The sequence below is a fragment of the Panicum virgatum genome, chromosome 1K, assembly GCF_016808335.1.
Source record: "Panicum virgatum strain AP13 chromosome 1K, P.virgatum_v5, whole genome shotgun sequence".
Lineage (NCBI taxonomy): Eukaryota > Viridiplantae > Streptophyta > Magnoliopsida > Poales > Poaceae > Panicum > Panicum virgatum.
The window spans coordinates 53,893,505-53,913,232 of NC_053136.1; the positions used below are offsets into that span (position 1 = coordinate 53,893,505).

Below are 19,728 nucleotides of genomic sequence, written 5' to 3' on the forward strand. Positions count from 1 at the left end.
TAACCTAATCCAAGAGGGGAGGGGTGAATTAGGTACTAAAAATATTTGATCTATGACTCCAACTAATTTGCACAAAACTTAAACTAATCAAACTTTCTAGATGTGCAACTAGTTTGTTCAAGTGTGAAACCCCTATCACAAAAGAATTATGCACCCTATAGCCTTTCCTAACAAAAAACTATTCTATAAAAATAAAGGCACAAAGGTTGCAAGAATTAAATGCGGAAGCTTAAAGAGCGGGATAGGAGATAGCAAACTCTTGACGCGGGTGTTTATCCCGTGGTTCGGTTAGCCACAAAGGCACACCTACATCCATGTTGTTGTAGCACTCACTAAGAGTGTTGCTACTCGGACACCAAGTCTTTTCCGTGAACACAATCACGGTCACATTGGCCCCGGGTTCCACTAAGGAGCTTCTCCACAAAAGATGGGGGTCTCCACCGCACAAAGATATCGTCGCCGCTCCACACCAAGTCGGAGGGTCGATGACGTTGCCGACGAGCTTCGCAGCTCCAAGGAGGCCGGCACACCAACCTCTTGTTTGTTTCACTAGAGAACCACAGCACAAAGGCTCAAGGCCTTGCAATCTCACTCACTAAGAGCTATTTTAGCACTCACACTTTACAAGCTAGTGCTAAAAGCTAAGGATATGATCTTGATGCTCTTGTATGGCTTGGAGATGTTCTTGGGTGTGTGTGGGATGTTTAGCAACTCCAGCAAGCTTCAAATGGCCGGGGTGAGGCATATATATAGGCCACCAAGACTAGTAGCTGTAACACCCCGGGTGTTTGCACAGTAATTTAATTAGGTGTCTGCACAGTAATTATGTATGTTTACTATGCATCATGTGCTTGAAATGCTTAAAAAGGATCTTTTTGTAATTATGCAAGGTTATATGTGTAATTATGATTTTATGCAAGGTCCTTTCTTTAGTTATTTCTGAATATAGTTTTTGTAGAGGGTGTTTTTGCAAAATTTCAGTGCATTTATTGCATGGCATCCAATTTTGCTTGAAGGTCTACATTTGAAGTGAAATTGCTTTGAAAAAGACAAATTTCCTGGAATTCAAAATCCCTTCAATGATTTTAATTTTAGCTCTTGAATCTTTGGTCAAATAAATTTTTGCACAACATCAAAGTTGTAGATCTTGAAAAGTTGAACAACTTTCATGTTGGGCACTTTTCCATTTGAGCTTTGGTTTAAAAGTTATCGCTGTTTTACAGTGGGGTCCCTGGAATTTTTGGAAATTGCAAAACTACCCTTGTCTTCCACCTCCACCCCCCCCCCTGCTCTGTTTTGCGCCGCCGCCCACCGACGGCACCGACGCCGGCGCCGTGGAGAGGCTTCCCGGCCTTCCCGGCCATTAATTCGTCATGCTCTGTCGCCCACGCGTCGCGCGGACCTTCTCCACCGCTCTTTGGCTTCGCGCTGGCCCTCTCCAGCCCGTGCCACGCGCCCAGAACCTCCTCGCGGCCGCCACCGCGACGCCGCCGTGGCAAGCTCACCGCCGAGCCCCAGGACCCTTTCCAGCGCGCGCACGAGCACCTTAAAGACCCCAGCGACCTATTCCTCTCCTTCTTTTGCTCTCTCCTCGCTACCACGCTATAGAACGCCGCCGCCGCTCCATCCCGTACTCCGGCAAGCTTGACGCCGCCGCGGAGCCGCCTCACCGCCGCTCCTCCGCCCTCTCTGTCCCCCTAGCTAGCACCGCCTCGCCCCCGCGCAGCTCGCCCACCCTTTCTTCCCGCCAATCCCTCACCGGAGCGCCGCCTCCGCTGTTCTCCTCCGCCGCCGACCGCCTGCTCGCGTCGCGCCGCCACCCCAGGCCACCCCGACCTCGATTTCGGGCATCTACTGGTGCGCCGTGGTCCCCTCTAGCTCCCTGACCTCTCCCTTTACGCCGCCGACGCCTCCCTTCGCCGGTAAAGGCCGGTCAAACCCCGCGCCCCTCTCTGACCTGGGCTGAGGACCCCGTGTTAGAATTTGGAAAAGCCCAGGGGGCTGTCTGCAAACCCAAGACACATATGAATAGTGCCTTCAGGGGCTTGTTTGCTAGGATTTGCTGTAAACTTTGAAATTCAGTATAAATTCGTAGAAAATTCGTAAAATAGCAAATCTGGATGTTTTAGAATCCTCTTGAAGAGCTCTATGCAGTAGAACCATAATATGTTAGGCTTTAGTTGCAAGTTTTTGCTGTAGATTTTGTTTTGTGTTACTAGGTGTATAAATACTAGTTCTTTAATCTTTTTCTTATGTGGTACTTGAAAACTGATATTGCTCTGAAATTTTGGTGGTAGTTTACTCTTGTTACACTAGCTTTGCTATAAAAATTTCATGATCAGTTCTTTGTGGTAGCTTTTTATTTGATTTAATCCTTGTTTAGTATACTTTATTTATGATAAATAGTTTCTGTTCTTGTTAAATCCTGAAAATATTCCTGAGTGTTCATCTAGAATATCATAACTTGTCCAGGAAGTTTGAGCATCAGTTAATGGCTAGAACAGGAGCTAAAATTGAATCTTGCTAAACTAATGTCTGTTTTGTTTATTTTCTCCGAATTAATTCTGTGTAGATAAAATCATGAAAAATTCACAGTAGCTAGATCATCCCTGTTTAGATCTCATGTTAAATTTTAAGCTTCTGATCTGCTCTAGTTTGAACTGTGTAATTCTTGCTTGTTCTAGATGTTATCTGAGTAAAAGAATTTTTCTGACTAAATGGTTAAATGTTTTGGCATGATTTTTACAGGGTAGATTACTTTGTTCATGTTCTGTTTAGTGTAATTTTGGTAGAATTTATTACTATTTGTACTCTGAGTTGTTGATTTATTTACAAACCATGACTTAATTGTATAGGAAATCATCACCACTCATTTTATGAAGTTAGTTAACTTCTTTTGTGCTGTTGATCATGATGCCTTGTGTAGTTAAGAGTGTTATTTAACTACTCTATAAACGATTGCCCATGTGTGTTTTTAATATTGTCCTTGCATTACATATAGATACGACTACTTTGTCGGACGGGACGTACGAGTTGATTCCGGAGTCTGACGGAGGTGATCTCGACGCTCAAGTAAACACTGCGGAACTAACTGAAGCCCCGAACCAAAGTTCGGAAGAGCCTAGCGCTGAAATAGTTAGCAATTATCGAGAAGACAAGCCCCGGACATAACCTATATTTCAAATTATTATCATTTACTGTTATTACTTACTTGTGCATTTACAGTTCTTAGGATTTGAATTGAAACCCTAGATGCATGATCCTAGGAACCTATGTACTGAACACTAGACCTGAGTTCGACTATCTGCTAAGCTTATAGGAACGGTAAAAGTCGAGTGATTGCCTGTCACTCGCGAGATTTATAGGAATTGCTTGTTTACTTTCTGTTATCAATATAAGGACGACGGGCGGGGTTGTGTTCGATATCATGTCCTATGTGAGACTCCGTCTGTGTTGATGAACTTGCTAAGGTCGCGGTGTGTGGTAGTGCTGGTTAAGTTTTTGAAAGTACTAGTCACATGCCGTAAATATGGTACGCGGCAAGCCTAGTAGCCGATTGGACCGGGGAGTGGATATACCTTTCACTCTCTCAGTAGTGGTAGGTTTTATTTTTATGTTGCGCAACACTACGACTTCAAGGGACAAGGTTCGGCCTTGGAGCCCTGTAGTCAGGGAGAGTGACCCTATCCACAAGCCGGAAAGAAAGGTTAACGGTTGTTTGGGAATGACCCGACGGTATTCCAGACGTGTGTGCTAGGTTACCCTTGCAAGGTTGAATTTCGATTCAGAATCGTCCGCCTCTCACGATGAAATGAGACTGCTTGATCTCTTTGCCACACAGAGTAATAAGAGCAATAATATTCTTATTAATCTTGGTGTTTGCTTAGAAGTTCCACCATGATTGGATAGTAGATGCTTACATAGAATGGTTAATCAACTAGAATCTTGAAGCTAAAACTTGAAAGTAAGGACCTACTCTTTATTGCTTTTCAGCAAAGGAAAACCAGAGCCTTACAAAGCCTTGCATAGTCTAGCTAAGGTGGGCTACTTATACCCGTTGTCGGTTAAGTCTTGCTGAGTATTAGAATACTCAGCCTTGCTGTTGAAACCCTTTTTCAGGTATGAGTTTTGAGGATCAGATCGCTAGCTTAACCTATCCTTGCTCGTTGCCTCCTGGCTGGTCCGTAGAGTGGGATACGTCTTCGGCCGGCAATGACTACGACGAGTGATACCATGCTTGGGCTAGCCTGGTATCCTTTTTGCGACGTGTTGTAGCCGTCGTGTTTTATCTTCCGCTGTTTAAAACTCTGATTCTACCCTTATGTTTTGTATAACTGTTTTACTTAAGTTGGTTTTGTAATAATCTTTTGAACTGGTTTGTAATCTTTAATATGCCTGTGTTGTAAAATTGTGGTTGTAATATCTCTGAACTCGCCTTTGTGCGGGGTATGCTTGTTCGATCCGAGAATCGGTGGTTGTATCGGGACGTTACCCGACAGACCAAAAATTGTTCCGTTTGAAGTGCGTTTAAGCTAATGTTGCCTTTATGGCGATGGTTTACGCACTTGAGCCGGGATAATTTAGGCGGTTCTGCCACAGTAGCCGTTGCTCCAACGGTCAGTAGAAAACTGCGTATCATCGGATGAACTGATGCCTCTGGTAGGAGTAGCGTCGGTTCATCCGATCACTCTACGACCCGAAGTAGCCGTTGAGCTTCTGTCAGCTGACACAGTGACCACCGGTTCATCCGATGCTTAGCTGTCGGTTAAACCGGTCACTCACAGCACTCAACTCTTCTGCTGACGTCATTACACCATGGTATGTATCGATGCTTCACCGGTTCATCCGGTGCTGAAAAATCTTCTTCTGGGCGCTTTATATCGTCTCTGGAACATAGTATGCCCAATGCACCGATGCCTTTCGTGGATCTGTCGGTTCAACCGGTGCATCACAGACTTGCATCAAAAGTTAGGCCATCGGATCATTCGACAACCATCGGATGCACCGATGTCTATAGCATCGGTTCTTCCGGTGCTACTGAAGTATCTCTGTCTTGATTTCTTTGACTTGAATTTCTTCACGTTCTCTTCAATTCTTGTCCGTTGGACCGAAAAGCTTTCAGGGCGCTGCCCTGAGACCCGTGATGGGCGGCTCCCCCTCGACCCTCGTCTGCTAATCGGTTAGCGGAACCACCGTAGGGGCGGCCATTCGAGCCTAGCTACGTCTATCTTTGTCATCACTTGAACCTAAAAACCTGAGAATTATCATCTTAATAATTATATTAGTCACATTGATTGTGTTGTCATTCGATCACCAAAATCACTCGAAATATCATAAATAGTGCCATGTTCGTTACACCACCACCGCACGGGCGGGCCGCGGCTGGAGCTGTCCACACACAGCGTTTCTTACTGCAACATGTGACTATCTATAAGCCCGGTCAGCTCGTCGCTGCCGCCGGTGCAATCGTCTTCGCCGGAGCTCTTCGATCGCATTTATTGCGTAGATCGGGAGCGAGCAGGATCCGAGGAAGGATTCGAGGAAACGTGCACTCGTTGACCAATACCACCAACGCCCATCTCTCGGGTCGCGTTGGGGGTATAATGCGCTCCCCCCCCCCCCCCCTGAGCAGTCGCATAAAATCGTTTCTCAATCCAAATTCTGTGTTTTGAGCATAAATCAACTCAACAAATAGGTTCACGTATGTAATCCACTCAAAATTATTTCTAAATAATTTTTTTGTTTCAAAACAATTTTTATTTGTTGCACGAATAATAACAAGTGTTACAGAATAAAAAAATTATTAATCTTGTGTAATGATTTGACTGACTCCTAACATTTGGGCACGTCTGTCTTCTTTTCAAGTTTTTAGAATGCCGATGCATCACAAAAATAACGGGCCAGATTTTTGTCCTTTTTTAGAAGCGCTAGTGTTTTGGCCCATTCGTACTGAAAAATAACTGGAGCCAGCACATGGGCCTTACAAGTACCCGGCCCATTTATAGCACCGGGCGTGAAGTGTAAAGGAAACCCTAGCCCACCATATCCGCAATAATTATACGGAATGCATCGATCAGGACCGTCGATACATCAACCATCCAATCCCAGCCGTTCACTCGTGAAACCGAAGGATACTTAACCCCTGCTAGCGCCGCCTGCTAGGGTTTCTTCCCTTCGTGGTTGCGCCGTCCCCTCCCCTCCCGAGCACTCCCCCTCCGGCGGCAGAGCGGCAGCGGCGAGATGGTGAAGGGGCGCACTGGGCAGCGCGTGAGGCTCTACGTCCGGGGCACCATCCTCGGATACAAGAGGTGAGCTCTCTCTCCCCCCACCTCGATCGATCGCCCCCAGCTTGCTCCTCCACCGTGCTGCGACTCATGGGATGGTGGCGGGCGGTGGTTGATGCAGGTCCAAGTCGAACCAGTACGAGACCACGTCGCTGGTGCAGATCGAGGGGGTGAACACCAAGGAGGACGTCTCGTGGTACTGCGGCAAGCGGATGGCGTACATCTACAAGGCCAAGACCAAGAGCAGCGGCACCCACTACCGCTGCATCTGGGGCAAGGTCACCCGCCCGCACGGCAACTCTGGCGTCGTCCGCGCCAAGTTCAAGTCCAACCTGCCGCCGGAGTCTATGGTGAGCTGCTGAGCTGGACCGCCCTCCTCACCCAATATTTGGGTTCCTGCTCGGTACTTTTGTGTTCTGAGCTAATTCTGTTGTGGTGTTTACGTTGTTGCAGGGGCGCAAGGTCAGAGTCTTCATGTACCCCAGCAGCATCTAAAGGTTAGTATCAAATGCATTTCACTCAACTTTCTGTTACGGATTACAGATTGTGCTGTTTCTGACCGATAAGCGTCAGAATGGATTTGTGCTGGATGATTATTTTTGTGTGTAGCAGTCAGCTATTATTCATCAATGGTTAACATTGTTATAGTTGAGCGACTTGATTCTTGTTCAATACCTCGAATCCATCTGGTAATGACTTTCGTTGTATCCTGAGCAACTTGTATAGTTTGGTAAGGATGTAAATATTCTCAATGATCCTTTTGCTGACAGTGGTGCCTTGTGCATATATGTAATTGAATATAGCGTCATCCCATATTTCTTAATGCAGTGATGAGTTTGTTTCATGTAGTTGCATCCTGCCCAATTAAGGATTAGTTGATTAATATTTGGGCTTATTTTCAAATGCGCACCACTGAATATTGAAGCTAACCAACCTCATTTTAAGAGAGCTTATTAAGGATTAGTTGATTTTGTATTTCTAAAATTGCATTGTTGGAAAAGGCTTCAAAGAGACAGCTTACAGCTATTTATATTCCCAGGAATATGATTTTACTGAAAGTCATTGGTGTGGTAGGCAAAAACCAAGTGAAAAATCACAATAGCTAGCTTGTTTGGTTAGGATTGAAGACATTTATAGTTTGATATTTTTTAATCATGTCTTCATTCATTTGTGCCCTCAACATCACCATTTCGTAGTCAGGATGAACCCATTTTAATTTCATTTTCCTGTTTTCTGCTGTATTCTTATTGCTGAACAGAGTTAGAATGACCTTTCTGTCTTTCTTCCATAGTGTATTAGTTTAGTTATCGAATATGAAGTTCTGAGGAAATGTACATCCCTGACTATCTGTTCTTGTCATCACTAAATGCTTTGTGTGCAAATTATGCTGCAAAGATTCTCAATATAATCACATATTCTTTTTTTTCCTGCTACTAATCCATGTATCTTCCAATGCAGATAATTTCAAGATGTGGAGGATTGTGCTTATCTGCTAGGTTTATCTTGAGCTAAAATGTTCCGTGTAAGGGGTCTGTTCAGGTTGAGAGTTAGCAACATGAACTGTCTATTTGAGAACCCTTTGAAGTTCTCCCTGGTTTTGGTATTGTGGACCACCTAAATCTTATATGGAGTTGAAGTTAGAACTGAAAGTAATTTGTCATATTTTGTTCGTTGCGCATTGCATCAGTTGTCTGGGTTCGAAATCAGAGATGATATATACTTCTGTTTTCATTTGCATGCCTAAACATTACCGTTATTGACCAAAATGCTATGCCTGCACAAACAAATATATGATTTTCAAATTCAGAAGAACCCAAATTAGGCCTCCACACATATGAATACCTAATTTGAGGCTTAGGGTCACAATACAATAGTAACTTTTTTGTCGAGGGCAACCAACAGGGCCATCTTACCGCCTGCATTGCCAGAGGGAGTTTCATGGGCACAGTTAGTAACTGTGTTAGATAAATTTTATGGCGATAAAACTCTCCTCACTTTCTATGAAACTTTTTTTTTCTTTTTTTGCCATGTCAGCAAAAATGATAGTATTTAATGTCATGAAATTTTATGAAACTCCCATTGAGACTGTCATAAGGTTTCGTTTCGTACTCAAAGCAACATTTCTGAACTCTAAACACCATGCGAGGCAAGCACACGAATCCAAATAGACCTAAGGGACATCCTGGATGAAATGGAATGACTTCTCAGATTTCTTTTCAGACTAGAATATTTCACTCCGCTTTTGTGCACGGTGCACACTTCTAAAGATCTGTAGACATTAAGGTTAACCATATTTTATGTCTACGATCCACTCGATGTGTAAACATAACAAGTTCCACAATTTTGTCTAGTTAAAAGCAACAGTATTTTTATTATATGGAATTGCCCAGATTGATTTTTGAAAGCGGTAGACAGCGCAACCAACATAATGGGTCAATGAGATCTTGAGGGGAACTGCTTACGGTAAGTGGGGCAGCTGCACAACATTTATGCTTGCAAATGATGGCAAAAAAACCCCAATGGGTGATATTTATACACAAATACTGCACGAACTCATGGAACAGGCTGTCACAATCTGCAATTCATGGAGTCCAACGGAAGGATCCCATCCGCATGCACGTCATCAATACAACAGAAACTCAATGAGACGTATGGACTTTTTCATACTAAGTATACTACAGAGTAGGGAGACAGGTAGTTAAGGTTTTCATGTACACGAGCCTGCCAAAAAGTTATCAGCTCATGGCTCCTGTTTTAGTATGATATTCATGATGCCTATGGGAGTCTTTGGCTGATAATGCTCATCGGTGTCAACTTCTTCAATCTCCTGTTTGTGCAAACAAGCATACGAAAATAAAAAATAGTAAGTACAAGTTAAGTTGATTTTATGGAACTTAAACAAAAACATGTGAACAGGCCAGGCACATGCACATGTCCATACTCCATATGAGAGAACCATTTCAACATGGTCAGGCCTGCGCATCGTGTTATATCCCCATATAAGTTGGCATTCAGATTGCAGGCGGGGCAGGTTCTTAAACGAACCCGCTTACCCGCCCCGCTAAAACAGCTGTGGTGGCCTATGCGGCCCAGCTGCAAAGTTTTGGTGGCCCAATGTTAGCTTACCTACCGAAGCCCGTGGACAAAGAGCAGAAGCCCGCAAGACCCGCAAATACCCGCGGAGTAGCTCCTGCTCCTTCCACCCCAATCCTGTGCTCTGCCGCCGCCACCCCACCGCCGTTTGCCGGCCGCCGCCCGCCACGCGCTGCACCACGCCACCACGCACTGCCCGGCCGCCGCAAGAACCACTTCACCAGCTCCAATTCTTCCGCAATCCCGTGCTCCGCCTGTATGCCACCGGCTAGGGTTTTCACTGGGATTCGTCGTGCCTGCTCGCGTGCCCATTGCGGCGCACCCGTCGCCGGCCGCATACAGGCGGCCCTTCGCCGGCCGCATACAGGCAGCCCTTCGCCGACCACCTCGCCCTCTCCCTGCGCCGCCTCCGTGCCGCGCTGGCCGCGCTTGAGGCCGGCGACGTCCCCGCTGCGCTCCACATCGCCTCCGCCTTGCAAGAGCCGCTCCACAACTAGATCAGTCACGTAGTCTCTTCTTCCCAAGGTGAGTGTTGGATCATCACGTGAATGTGATTGGCCCCTAATTGAACTACTCAGATGTGCTTTTTGGTCTGGTTTGTTTAGATGTGCAATCCTAGGCTCTAATCCTACCTTTATTCTTACTTGATTAAATTTGTAGGTGTATTTTACCGTGTTAATGCTATATAATTGTGCGGAAGTTGCTGACAGAATGCTAAAGCAACTGGACAGGCCGATGTCTCTTTTGGTATTAACAGAAGGTCAAATCAAAATGTTTTCTTACTCATACAGATCGAATGCATTTATCTAGTTTTCACTGCTCTTCTATATATTGCATTGCTAAACATGTTAGACTATGCTTTATCGGATTTTCCTACACACTGATACTATGATAGGCTTTGTCATATTTCTGAAGTTTATATGTTGTGTGTTCCATATTTTCTGAAACCTGCAGTGGTGGATGATGCACTCTACTTACTAAATATCTTGTACTTTTACATATGGCAAGAGATGTTTTCTGAAATTTGCATGTGAATAGGTTCAGTTCCACAGGCACATTCGTGCTCCTGTTAAAAGTCCGGTGATGGTAACTGGGAAATGCTTCTCTTAATAGAACTATGGAACTGAAAGTTTGATTCTGAATTTGATGCGGCTGTTTTGTCTCACAGTTGTGATTCTTTCCATTTTATTTCAGTACAATAAATTGTGCTACTTGATTTCTTAACTGGGAAAGAATATCACCATTTGGTGCCATCATGACTCATGAAGTGCAATACCAATAATGCAAATTTGTTCATTATTGTTCTCTTTTATTTTGTTGTGAACCTGAGAGAAACCATGGGCTGTCTCTGTGTGGCTTGCATATGATTGGTTACTAATTATATGCAGAGCTTGCCAATGCCATTCTTAACTCTGATCAAGATTTTGGTAGGCTAATAAGTAGCAGTTCTGAAATATGGTAGATTGTTAATCCAGTTCTGATCAAGACATCTCTGTTTGAACGTTTCAGATATGAAGAAACAAGGTGTTCGGAGGGATAAATAGTCTGTTGTTTTCTTTGGACCTTACTCTCATTAGTGTAATCTATATTTATTTGATTTCGAACTCAAATCTAGATCATCATAGTGCCTTTGTTTATCCGGGAATCAAAAGATCTTGTTAGGTATCTAGTTTACCACATGAAAGAAGCTGGCACTCTTGAAAGGCTAGCAGTTCTTGTTTATCCATGATGAATTGGTGATGTATTGTATTATAATTTGATTGACGAAAGAATGATACTTCTGTTTTGAATGTTAATTATTTTATTTTTCATTTTTCCCAGCAACTATACTCGTTATTACTTATTTAAAAAACTCATTATTATTACTTGTTTTATTCAATCTTATGGTGTAGTAGTAGGCGAGCAAGCAAGCTACGATGCGGGACAGTAGTAGTAGGCGAGCAAGCAAGTTACGATGCGGGACATGCGGGACTAACGTTACTACCCACAAAGTCCGCAAACTATTTGTTACCCGCATTATTAAATTTGTGGGCAGCCTCTAGCCCGCAAAATTAGTTTGCGGCAAGCTTTGCGGGTTCGCGGCCGGCCGCAACCCGCCCCGCCTGCAACCTGAGTTGGCATATTAGACACATACTGGTATATACAACTTAGACAACACAGGTTATAAAGTTTCTGGGCGAAAATCACAGCCATAATGAACATTTATTACTGGTTAAGTAAAGGAACCACTGAACACAAAAGGATGTGTTATGGGTGGTCAACTAGGCTTATTGGGCCATATGGGCCCAAGTACTGCAGCGCCGCCAGTACTTTAGGGTTTGTTAGGGATAAGATTAGAAGTCTTAGGGGTCAAGTAAGTCACTCTATATAAAGAGAGGAGATGTATCAATCTAATCAATCAAGGAAGAAGAATCAATCCTAAATCCCCCAATTCTCCAAGCCGCCGGAGCAGCAGGGCCTACCCTGTCCTCTGTCGTGTCCAAGCCGCCGGAGCAGTAGGGCTAGACCCTGCCCTCTAGCATGTCTCTACCCTAATGATCCAATACCCATGACATCTGGTATCATGAGTCAGGGATCCTTTCCCATGGCTTTTGCTGCCAATCCATCTACAACACAGTCACCTTCTTGGTCTGAATTAACAGACCAGCTAAGAAGGCTGATCCAAGCCAAAGAAGAGCTCAAGGCGGAGGGTTTACGTCAACGCCAGGCGGCGCTGCGGCTCCAAGCAGCGGCGCGTGGATTCTTGGCAAGGCGTCATGCGCAGGCGGTGCGAGCGTGCGCATCTCCCTCAGCGGTGGCGGAACAGCAGCTGCAAAGTGATGTCTATGAGGCTGATACCGCAGTCCCTTCGCGATTTTGCGGCCGACTGATCCCCTTGTTGCAGCCGCTGCCATCTAGCAGCCCACATCGCTTCTCTATGAATTGCCCTATACGTGATGATGCCCCTTTTCTCATGTTGCTGGCGTGCATTACTTGCACACATGCGGCTTGGAGCTTTTCTTCTTCAGGAGAAGAGAGGGGAAATCAAGTCCCGTACATGGCAGGTTCGTTTCCTTGGGAGCCAGGACAGGTTGCTGCATCTCAAATAAAAGGTTGTAATTTCATTAGCGTCCTAGTCATAGTCAACAGTAAAATCAGCCGAGATGTAAAAGGCTTGTTTTTAGGCGATAGGTTTGTGTTGGATCGAGTCAAGTTGTTGACTGGCGAGGGGTATGCTGCAGCTCGAGGACGAGCTGCTCCGAAAGGGGGGAGTAGTGTTATGGGTGGTCAACTAGGCTTATTGGGCCATATGTGCCCAAGTACTGTAGCGCCGCGGTACTGTAGCGCCACCAGTACTTTAGGGTTTGTTAGGGATAAGATTAGAAGTCTTAGGGGTCAAGTAAGTCACTCTATATAAAAGAGAGGAGATGTATCAATCTAATCAATCAAGGAAGAAGAATCAATCCTAAATCCCCCAATTCTCCAAGCCGCCGGAGCAGCAGGGCCTACCCTGTCCTCTGTCGTGTCCAAGCCGCCGGAGCAGTAGGGCTAGACCCTGCCCTCTAGCGTGTCTCTACCCTAATGATCCAATACCCATGACAGGATGACTGGAAATAAGAAAACATGTTCTAATTTAATACTCAAGCCAAACAGCCGAAGAAAGCTTCCAGAGAAGAATTTCAGATAAGTACCTGAACAATATCTTCTCCCTTGATGACTCGCCCAAATACTACAAGCTTATCATTCAAATCAGGAATTGGGGCAGTCGTGATAAACAAATCAAATCCTTTGTTATTAGGATTCTTAGCAGTCCCAATCATAAATGCCTCGTGCTTTGGACTGCAAAACCGTAGAATCTTTTTGTTAATATTAATGAAATAGCTACTGTAAAATATCTGGTCAACAAATAACAAGGTCCAATTGCATCATTAAGGAATCAGACCTGAGATCATTCTTCCCACTGGCTTTAGCTTTTGTTATCCATTCTTGGGCAGCTCCATCAAAATCAAAATCACCACCTTGAATCACAAAATTTTTTATGATATGGCGGAATGGCATTCCTTTGAAGTGATTACTCTTGCTGTGCCGCAGGGTCAATGTCAGTTGATATATAAAATATTAACATATCGATAGTATATATTGAAAATCCTTAATTTATTCGCCCCATTGCTCTTGTGAGTTTGCAACATATGTAAAGTGTTTTCCTATTAATAATGTACAGAATGTGTAACAGATAACATGAACGATATCGTAAACACAGTCTCCACATACCATAGTGGTCGCAAAGTTTCACACTTGCATTAAAAACTGCAGCGAGTGCATGCCATATGCCCATATAGTTACCTAGTTTATCATTACAACCAAATTTGTTCATTGAGATTGACAATTAATTAACAGTGTTAGACTTGTTTTACCTGTGAGAGGAGCATGCAAGCACTTTCCAAGTTGAATTTTATGCTTCAGATATGACTTTAAAAAGGTATATATTTTATACTTACAGTCCACGCCGCAGATTTGTAGTTCTTGAATATTTATACTGCATAGATCAACCATTCCTAATTTTCAAATATTAATTATGCTAAAATTATTTTAACTTTGAATCTCTCAAACTTCTGTGGATTAATCATATATATGGTGAATATATCACAGCTAAGTCGTTTTTAACCAACAATGGACAACTATGTTACAAGACTGACACAGTAAAAAAACAAGCAATTATATAAGTCGGTTTCGTGAAATTATTAGATACATCAAAGGTTCATCACAAACTTCTGTTGCTTACCACAAGTTGCTAAATCTATCAACAACATCAGCAGAAGCATCTTTGTATATTTCTATAGTAATTGGACCTTTGCCCGTGTTCATTACCTGCAGAAAAAGTTAAGCGGTGGCATTATGCTTCTATCTAAATCAGAGATGGCCCGCTGCAGTAACTCGAGGTAAAATACTTCATACGTGCAGAGCATTATCGCATTCAAAAAATTTTATGGTAGCCATAGTAAGGTTATATGATATATTTTATCCTACTCAGGCAATGTCAAAGATTCTGTTTTCTTGCTAGTTCTGTGGCTAACAATTGCTATAAAATGTACTGTCTGAACAACAGACAAGCAAAAGAAAAACTTCATAGCTAGGTATGCAGCTTGCAGCAGCATACAAGATATCACAGTATTAGCTCCCACTATAGACTATATTTGGATGATTTATCTCAAGTCTAGGGAAAGCATTGCTTACTGCCAAACTTTGATCAGTTCTGGTGGAGCTCAACTTTCTTTCATTTCCTGAGCACATTTTGTGCAGTACAAAACATTTAAAAAAACACTATTAATTGCCCCACAAGGCCACAACAAGTACTATACCACTGCCATCTATATTGCTTGGGCTTCAAACAGAAGACAAGTATCTATGCCTTCTATGGTACAAGAAATTAAGCAAAGTTGTTTTTTTGTGCATAAATTTATACATCCTCAGCAGAAAAATATTTGCTTACAGAAATTTCAAAGGGTTATCACACTTGAAGAAAACAAATCATAACTTGATTTAGCTCAGCAAGTCATAATGCACATTTGTGGAAACATAGGTCTCTATATCTAAGCAATAGTTAAATATTAAATCAACATACATGAACAGATCAGAAATTAAGTTGAGAAGAGAGCAGTGATTTAGCTCAGCAAGTCATAATGCACATTTGTGGAAACATAGGTCTCTATATCTAAGCAATAGTTAAATATTAAATCAACATACATGAACAGATCAGAAATTAAGTTGAGAAGAGAGCAGAAAAAACTTACTGCATATCCTGGTCTACTTGTCATTTTTGAATCATCTGGTCTCACAGCAAGCTTGAATTCATAAAAATCCACAAGAGAAACAATCATGAGTTCGATCAGTTGAAGTACAATGTCCCTTAAATTAATAATACTTTATCAAAATCAATTGTATTAAGTATTTAAGACCACTTCAATTAGCTGTTTCATTTTGTTGCAAATGAACATAGTCACTCGGTAAGTTAAACCCTAGATGCACAACCACGATACCAAGCATATTATCACTAGACAAAGATATAAAGTTAAATAATCCAAGGAAAAAAATAGATAATGCATGTCAGTTACATAAATAAGGTATACCTACTTGCAGATTGGGTAAGCACAAGACAAGAATAGCACAGTTGCATAAAAAAGATGGTGTGGTTGTACAAGGTACCTCAGCTTGATGAAGGTCCATTTCAATATCTTGGGCCGACCTGCAGTCGAACACATCAACACAGGCATACTGAGTAGTAGGTATAAATTTAACTACTTATTGAACAACTACAAAAAAGATTGGCACGAGCATACTTCATCTCCATGTATTGCAGTATTGACTAGATTAGGTATGCTCGGGACACCAAACAGCAAAATAAACAAAAATGGAGGATGCAGAAAACACAGTAACCTTTGATGCCAATGCCTGTAAGTGGCATAGAGGGATAGCACAACCAAGACGACAATCAGGTTCCATGTGATGATAGTTGAGTAACTGATTCGAGAAGGAGCCTTCTTCGTTTTGCTTTGAATGAGCAATTGCTTGGGCTTTATCCTTGCCATCTGCTACTCGTGCAGGGCAACAGCTCTATCTAGGAAGCTCTCCCTTGCCTAGGAACTGAAAAGATAAAGTTTGAGTAATAGCAAGAGAAGAGAACAAAAAGAAAAACAGCTCAAAATCAATCAGACGTACGATCTTCCCAGCAATTCAAAAAAGGCCACATTTTGAAAAACATGGGAAAGACTCTGCGTAATCCAGCATGGCCTCGAATAACCCTGTTGCTAGAGATATCTGAAGCACAACGCCAGGGGCAGACACAGCATAGGACATGGGTGTACACGGTACACCCGGCAAATTTTTGCAAACAAAATCGAAGTTATACTGGGTAATATTTTGTAACTGGGTCAGATCCGAATACAAATAGCTTTGTTAGGGTTTGGGGTGCTCCGTTTCGCACAGCAGAAGGGGAAAGGGAAGGGGCGGGCGTACCTGATGGATGCTCGTCGCCGGCAAAGGGCAGTGCGAAGTCGTGACGAATGGCACCGCCCCTCGCCCAGTCGTCGCCGCCAGGAAAGGAAGACCAAGGGAGGAGAGAGGGAGAGACAAGGGAAAGGGGGACGAAACCGAGATGAGTCTGAGGGGGAAGGGAGACCAGGATCAGGTGCAGTGGTAGCTTCCACTGCAACGCCCGTGATTCAACCAATTACACCACTCATGCGCAGGTTATTTGTTGAGTAAACGACATTTTAGCAGTAATTATCCTGCATATATTTTTTAAATTGAGCGGTTTAGAGCTGTTTATACTAGAATACTTTTACTCGCTAAAATATATACACAAAAAAGCATATACTGAATACTCTTTGTTCCTAATCCCATGTAGAAGCTTGAAAAATGTATTTCAGTAGCAAATTAGTGCTAGAAAACAGTATCGAGTAAAATAATAGCCATTTGATGTTCTTTGTTCCTAATCCCATGTAGCAACGTCCAAGGAAATAATATCATAAACAATGATGAAGGATAAATGAAAAAAGTTTTCAAAGATTAGTAGCTATACTTTACTAGTACTCTAGTCAGCAACTCATATATTGTCTGACCTTCTATAACTAGAAGAAGGGGGTATTTGAATGAATTATCTATCAGTGAGTGTTTCTCGGGTGTTAGGTTGTCTTTTTTTTCTTAAGTAAGGTCTTGATTAGTTGCAAAATTCAAAATTTCAAAAACTATCACATCGAATGAGAATTTTAAATGCATGGAGTATTAAATTTAGACAAAATAAAAAACTAACTGCATAATTTGTTTGTAAATTATGAGATGAATCTAATGAGCCTAATTAGTTCATAATTAGACACTAACTTGCTACAGTAACCAAGTGCTAATGATGAGCCTAGTTAGTTCATAATTCGTCTCGTAGTTTACATAAGAATTTTATAATTAGTCTATATTTAATACTTTAAATATGAAAATTCCATTTCAAAAATTTTACACGCGCAACTAAACAACAACTAAGCACGCCCCATCACAATGCTCTCTCGGCACCGCTACCCAAGCATGGTATGGTAGGGTCTCGTCAGAGCTCCACATCACCGACCTGACCTCTGTGGTAGAACCGCCAAAATTAATCCAGTTAAAGTGCCCTAACTATAATCTACACGCACTTCAAAACGGAGTAATCTGACAGTCTGTCGGGTAAAATCCCGATAACACCATTGTATTTCGGATCGAAACAACATATCTCACTCGAAGGTGAGCCAGAGATTACAATAAACATAAATTTTACAACACAAACTTTAAAAGTAAGTGTTATTATAAATTGAGTTGGAGGATTCAAATAGGGTACCTCAGAAATTTGAAAGTAGATGAGTTCTTCAGAGTTGATAACAGCGGAAAGAAAACGATAACTAACGTCGATACATGACATCATGATGAAGCCCGTACATGACGTCAATCTCACCAAGCATTCCAAGAGTTGCCTGAAAATAAGGTTAAAAGCAAGACTGAGTATACTAATACTCAGCAAGGCTGACCCGTCTTAAGGGTATATAACATCCCTTTAACTAGACATGCAAGGTTTGTCAAGGCTCCGGAGTTTATTTGCTGAAAAGCAACAAAGAGCAGGTCCTTAATTTCAAGTTTTAGCTTTCAGGTTCTAGTTTCATTAACCATTCTGGGTTTGCACCTATCTATACAAGCATGATATAGAAATTAATTGCATCCAACAAGATTGAGTATCATCTTTGGTTTACTTCTTACTCTACGTGACAAAGAGATTAAACAGTCTCAATATCCGTGAGAGGCGGAACAGTTCGAACCGAATTTCGATCCTTGCAAGGTAAACCTAACACACACGCTTGGAGCATTGACGAGACACTCTCAAGCAACCTTTTGCCTTTCATTTCGGTTCGTGGATCAGGGCCACTCTCCCCGACTATAGGGCACCACACCTCGTCCCTCATAGCCGTAGTTGTAGCGCTACATTGTTTAACAGGGCACCAACCTCGTCCCACATCCATTTTATTCATCCTATCCCTAAGAGAGAGTGGGGTAAAGTCCACTTGCCGGGCCGATTGGTTACTGTAACGTCCCGCCTCCCCGAGGCCGGGCCCGCTTACATCTGGCTGCTTTCTAGGACATAGACTGTCCTCACAGACCAACACCAGTCTTTTTTGCACACTTTGTTCTCACTCGTGCGCACCCGGGAAGAACTTCCCGGTCGGTCACCCATCCCCAAATTTCTCCGGGCCAAGCACGCTTAATCTCGGAGTTCTTTGGAGACCGGCTTACGGAAAAAAAATTGCAACTTGTTAGTATGAGTATCCTATTAATCCTATTAAGCCCTGGGCCGGGGTGTCACATGCTCACCCCCTTAAAGAGACCGACGTCCTCGTCGGTCAATCCCAAGCCAGGAACGTCCTCTCTTGGCCACGTCCCGTACGTCTAGTGCCAGCAGCCCATGTGCCACGTCCGTGCGTCCAGTGCCAACGGTCCCTGTGCCACGTCCGTGCGTCCAGTGCCAACGGCGCATCCCAGATACCCGCGCACTGACCCGCCACGCACCCGTGCACATGCCGGTGGCATCTGCGCCCCCACGCGCCCGTGCTCATGCCTCCGCACTTACGCCCGTACGTGCCCGTGAAACCGCTAGAGTCGGCTCTGATACCATTCTGTAACGTCCCGCCTCCCCGAGGCCGGGTCCGCTTACATCTGGCTGCTTTCTAGGACATAGACTGTCCTCACAGACCAACACCAATCTTTTCTGCACACTTTGTCCTCACTCGTGCGCACCCGGGAAGAACTTCCTGGTCGGTCACCCATCCCCAAATTTCTCCGGGCCAAGCACGCTTAACCTCGGAGTTCTTTGGAGACCGGCTTCCGGAAAAGAAGTTGCAACTTGTTGCTATGAGTATCCTATTAAGCCCTGGGTCGGGGTGTCACAGTTACTAGGCTTACCGCGTACCATATTTATAGCATGTGGCTAGTACTTTCAAACGCTTAACCAACACTACCACACACTGCGGCCTTAGCAAATTTATCAACATAGACGGATTTCAAATGAAGCTTGGAACCAAATCCGTCCATGGTCCTTATAGTGATTGCAGAAAGTAAACAATCAACTCCTATAAGCTCGCGAGTGACAGACAATCACTCGATTTTTATCGGTCCTATTAGCATAGCATCTATTCGGACTCAAATCTAGTGTTCAATCAATAAGTACCTAGAATTATGCATCTAAGGTTTTCATTCAACTCCAATAACTTAAATGCACAAGTAAATAGTAACTATAAGTTGCATAATTTAAAATAATAAGATTATGCACCAGGGCTTGCCTTTAGTAGTGTCTATTAAGTCA

General features: G+C 43.2%; 2 protein-coding genes and 1 long non-coding RNA gene across 3 annotated transcripts; 2 read left to right on the forward strand and 1 right to left on the reverse strand.

Moving 5' to 3' along the window:
• The first annotated feature begins 6,143 nt into the window (after positions 1-6,143).
• LOC120644291 (60S ribosomal protein L35a-1-like) lies at positions 6,144-7,987 on the forward strand. Its single transcript, XM_039920898.1, has 4 exons — positions 6,144-6,308; positions 6,406-6,634; positions 6,738-6,781; positions 7,743-7,987. Exons 1-3 carry the CDS (start codon positions 6,241-6,243, stop codon positions 6,777-6,779), a joined length of 339 nt encoding a protein of 112 aa, XP_039776832.1. The 5' UTR covers positions 6,144-6,240; the 3' UTR covers positions 6,780-6,781; positions 7,743-7,987.
• Positions 7,988-8,774: 787 nt separating this feature from the next.
• On the reverse strand, positions 8,775-16,574 carry LOC120644285 (peptidyl-prolyl cis-trans isomerase CYP21-4-like). The gene is made up of 8 exons (XM_039920885.1): positions 16,371-16,574; positions 15,792-15,998; positions 15,561-15,600; positions 15,149-15,199; positions 14,140-14,225; positions 13,300-13,437; positions 13,049-13,196; positions 8,775-9,111 (listed from the first exon to the last, which is right to left on the reverse strand). Exons 2-8 carry the CDS (start codon positions 15,941-15,943, stop codon positions 9,025-9,027), a joined length of 702 nt encoding a protein of 233 aa, XP_039776819.1. The 5' UTR covers positions 15,944-15,998; positions 16,371-16,574; the 3' UTR covers positions 8,775-9,024.
• On the forward strand, positions 9,760-11,368 carry LOC120644299. The gene is made up of 3 exons (XR_005663585.1): positions 9,760-9,902; positions 10,038-10,137; positions 10,887-11,368. It is a non-coding gene; the product is annotated as an uncharacterized LOC120644299 (long non-coding RNA).
• Positions 16,575-19,728: the final 3,154 nt, after the last annotated feature.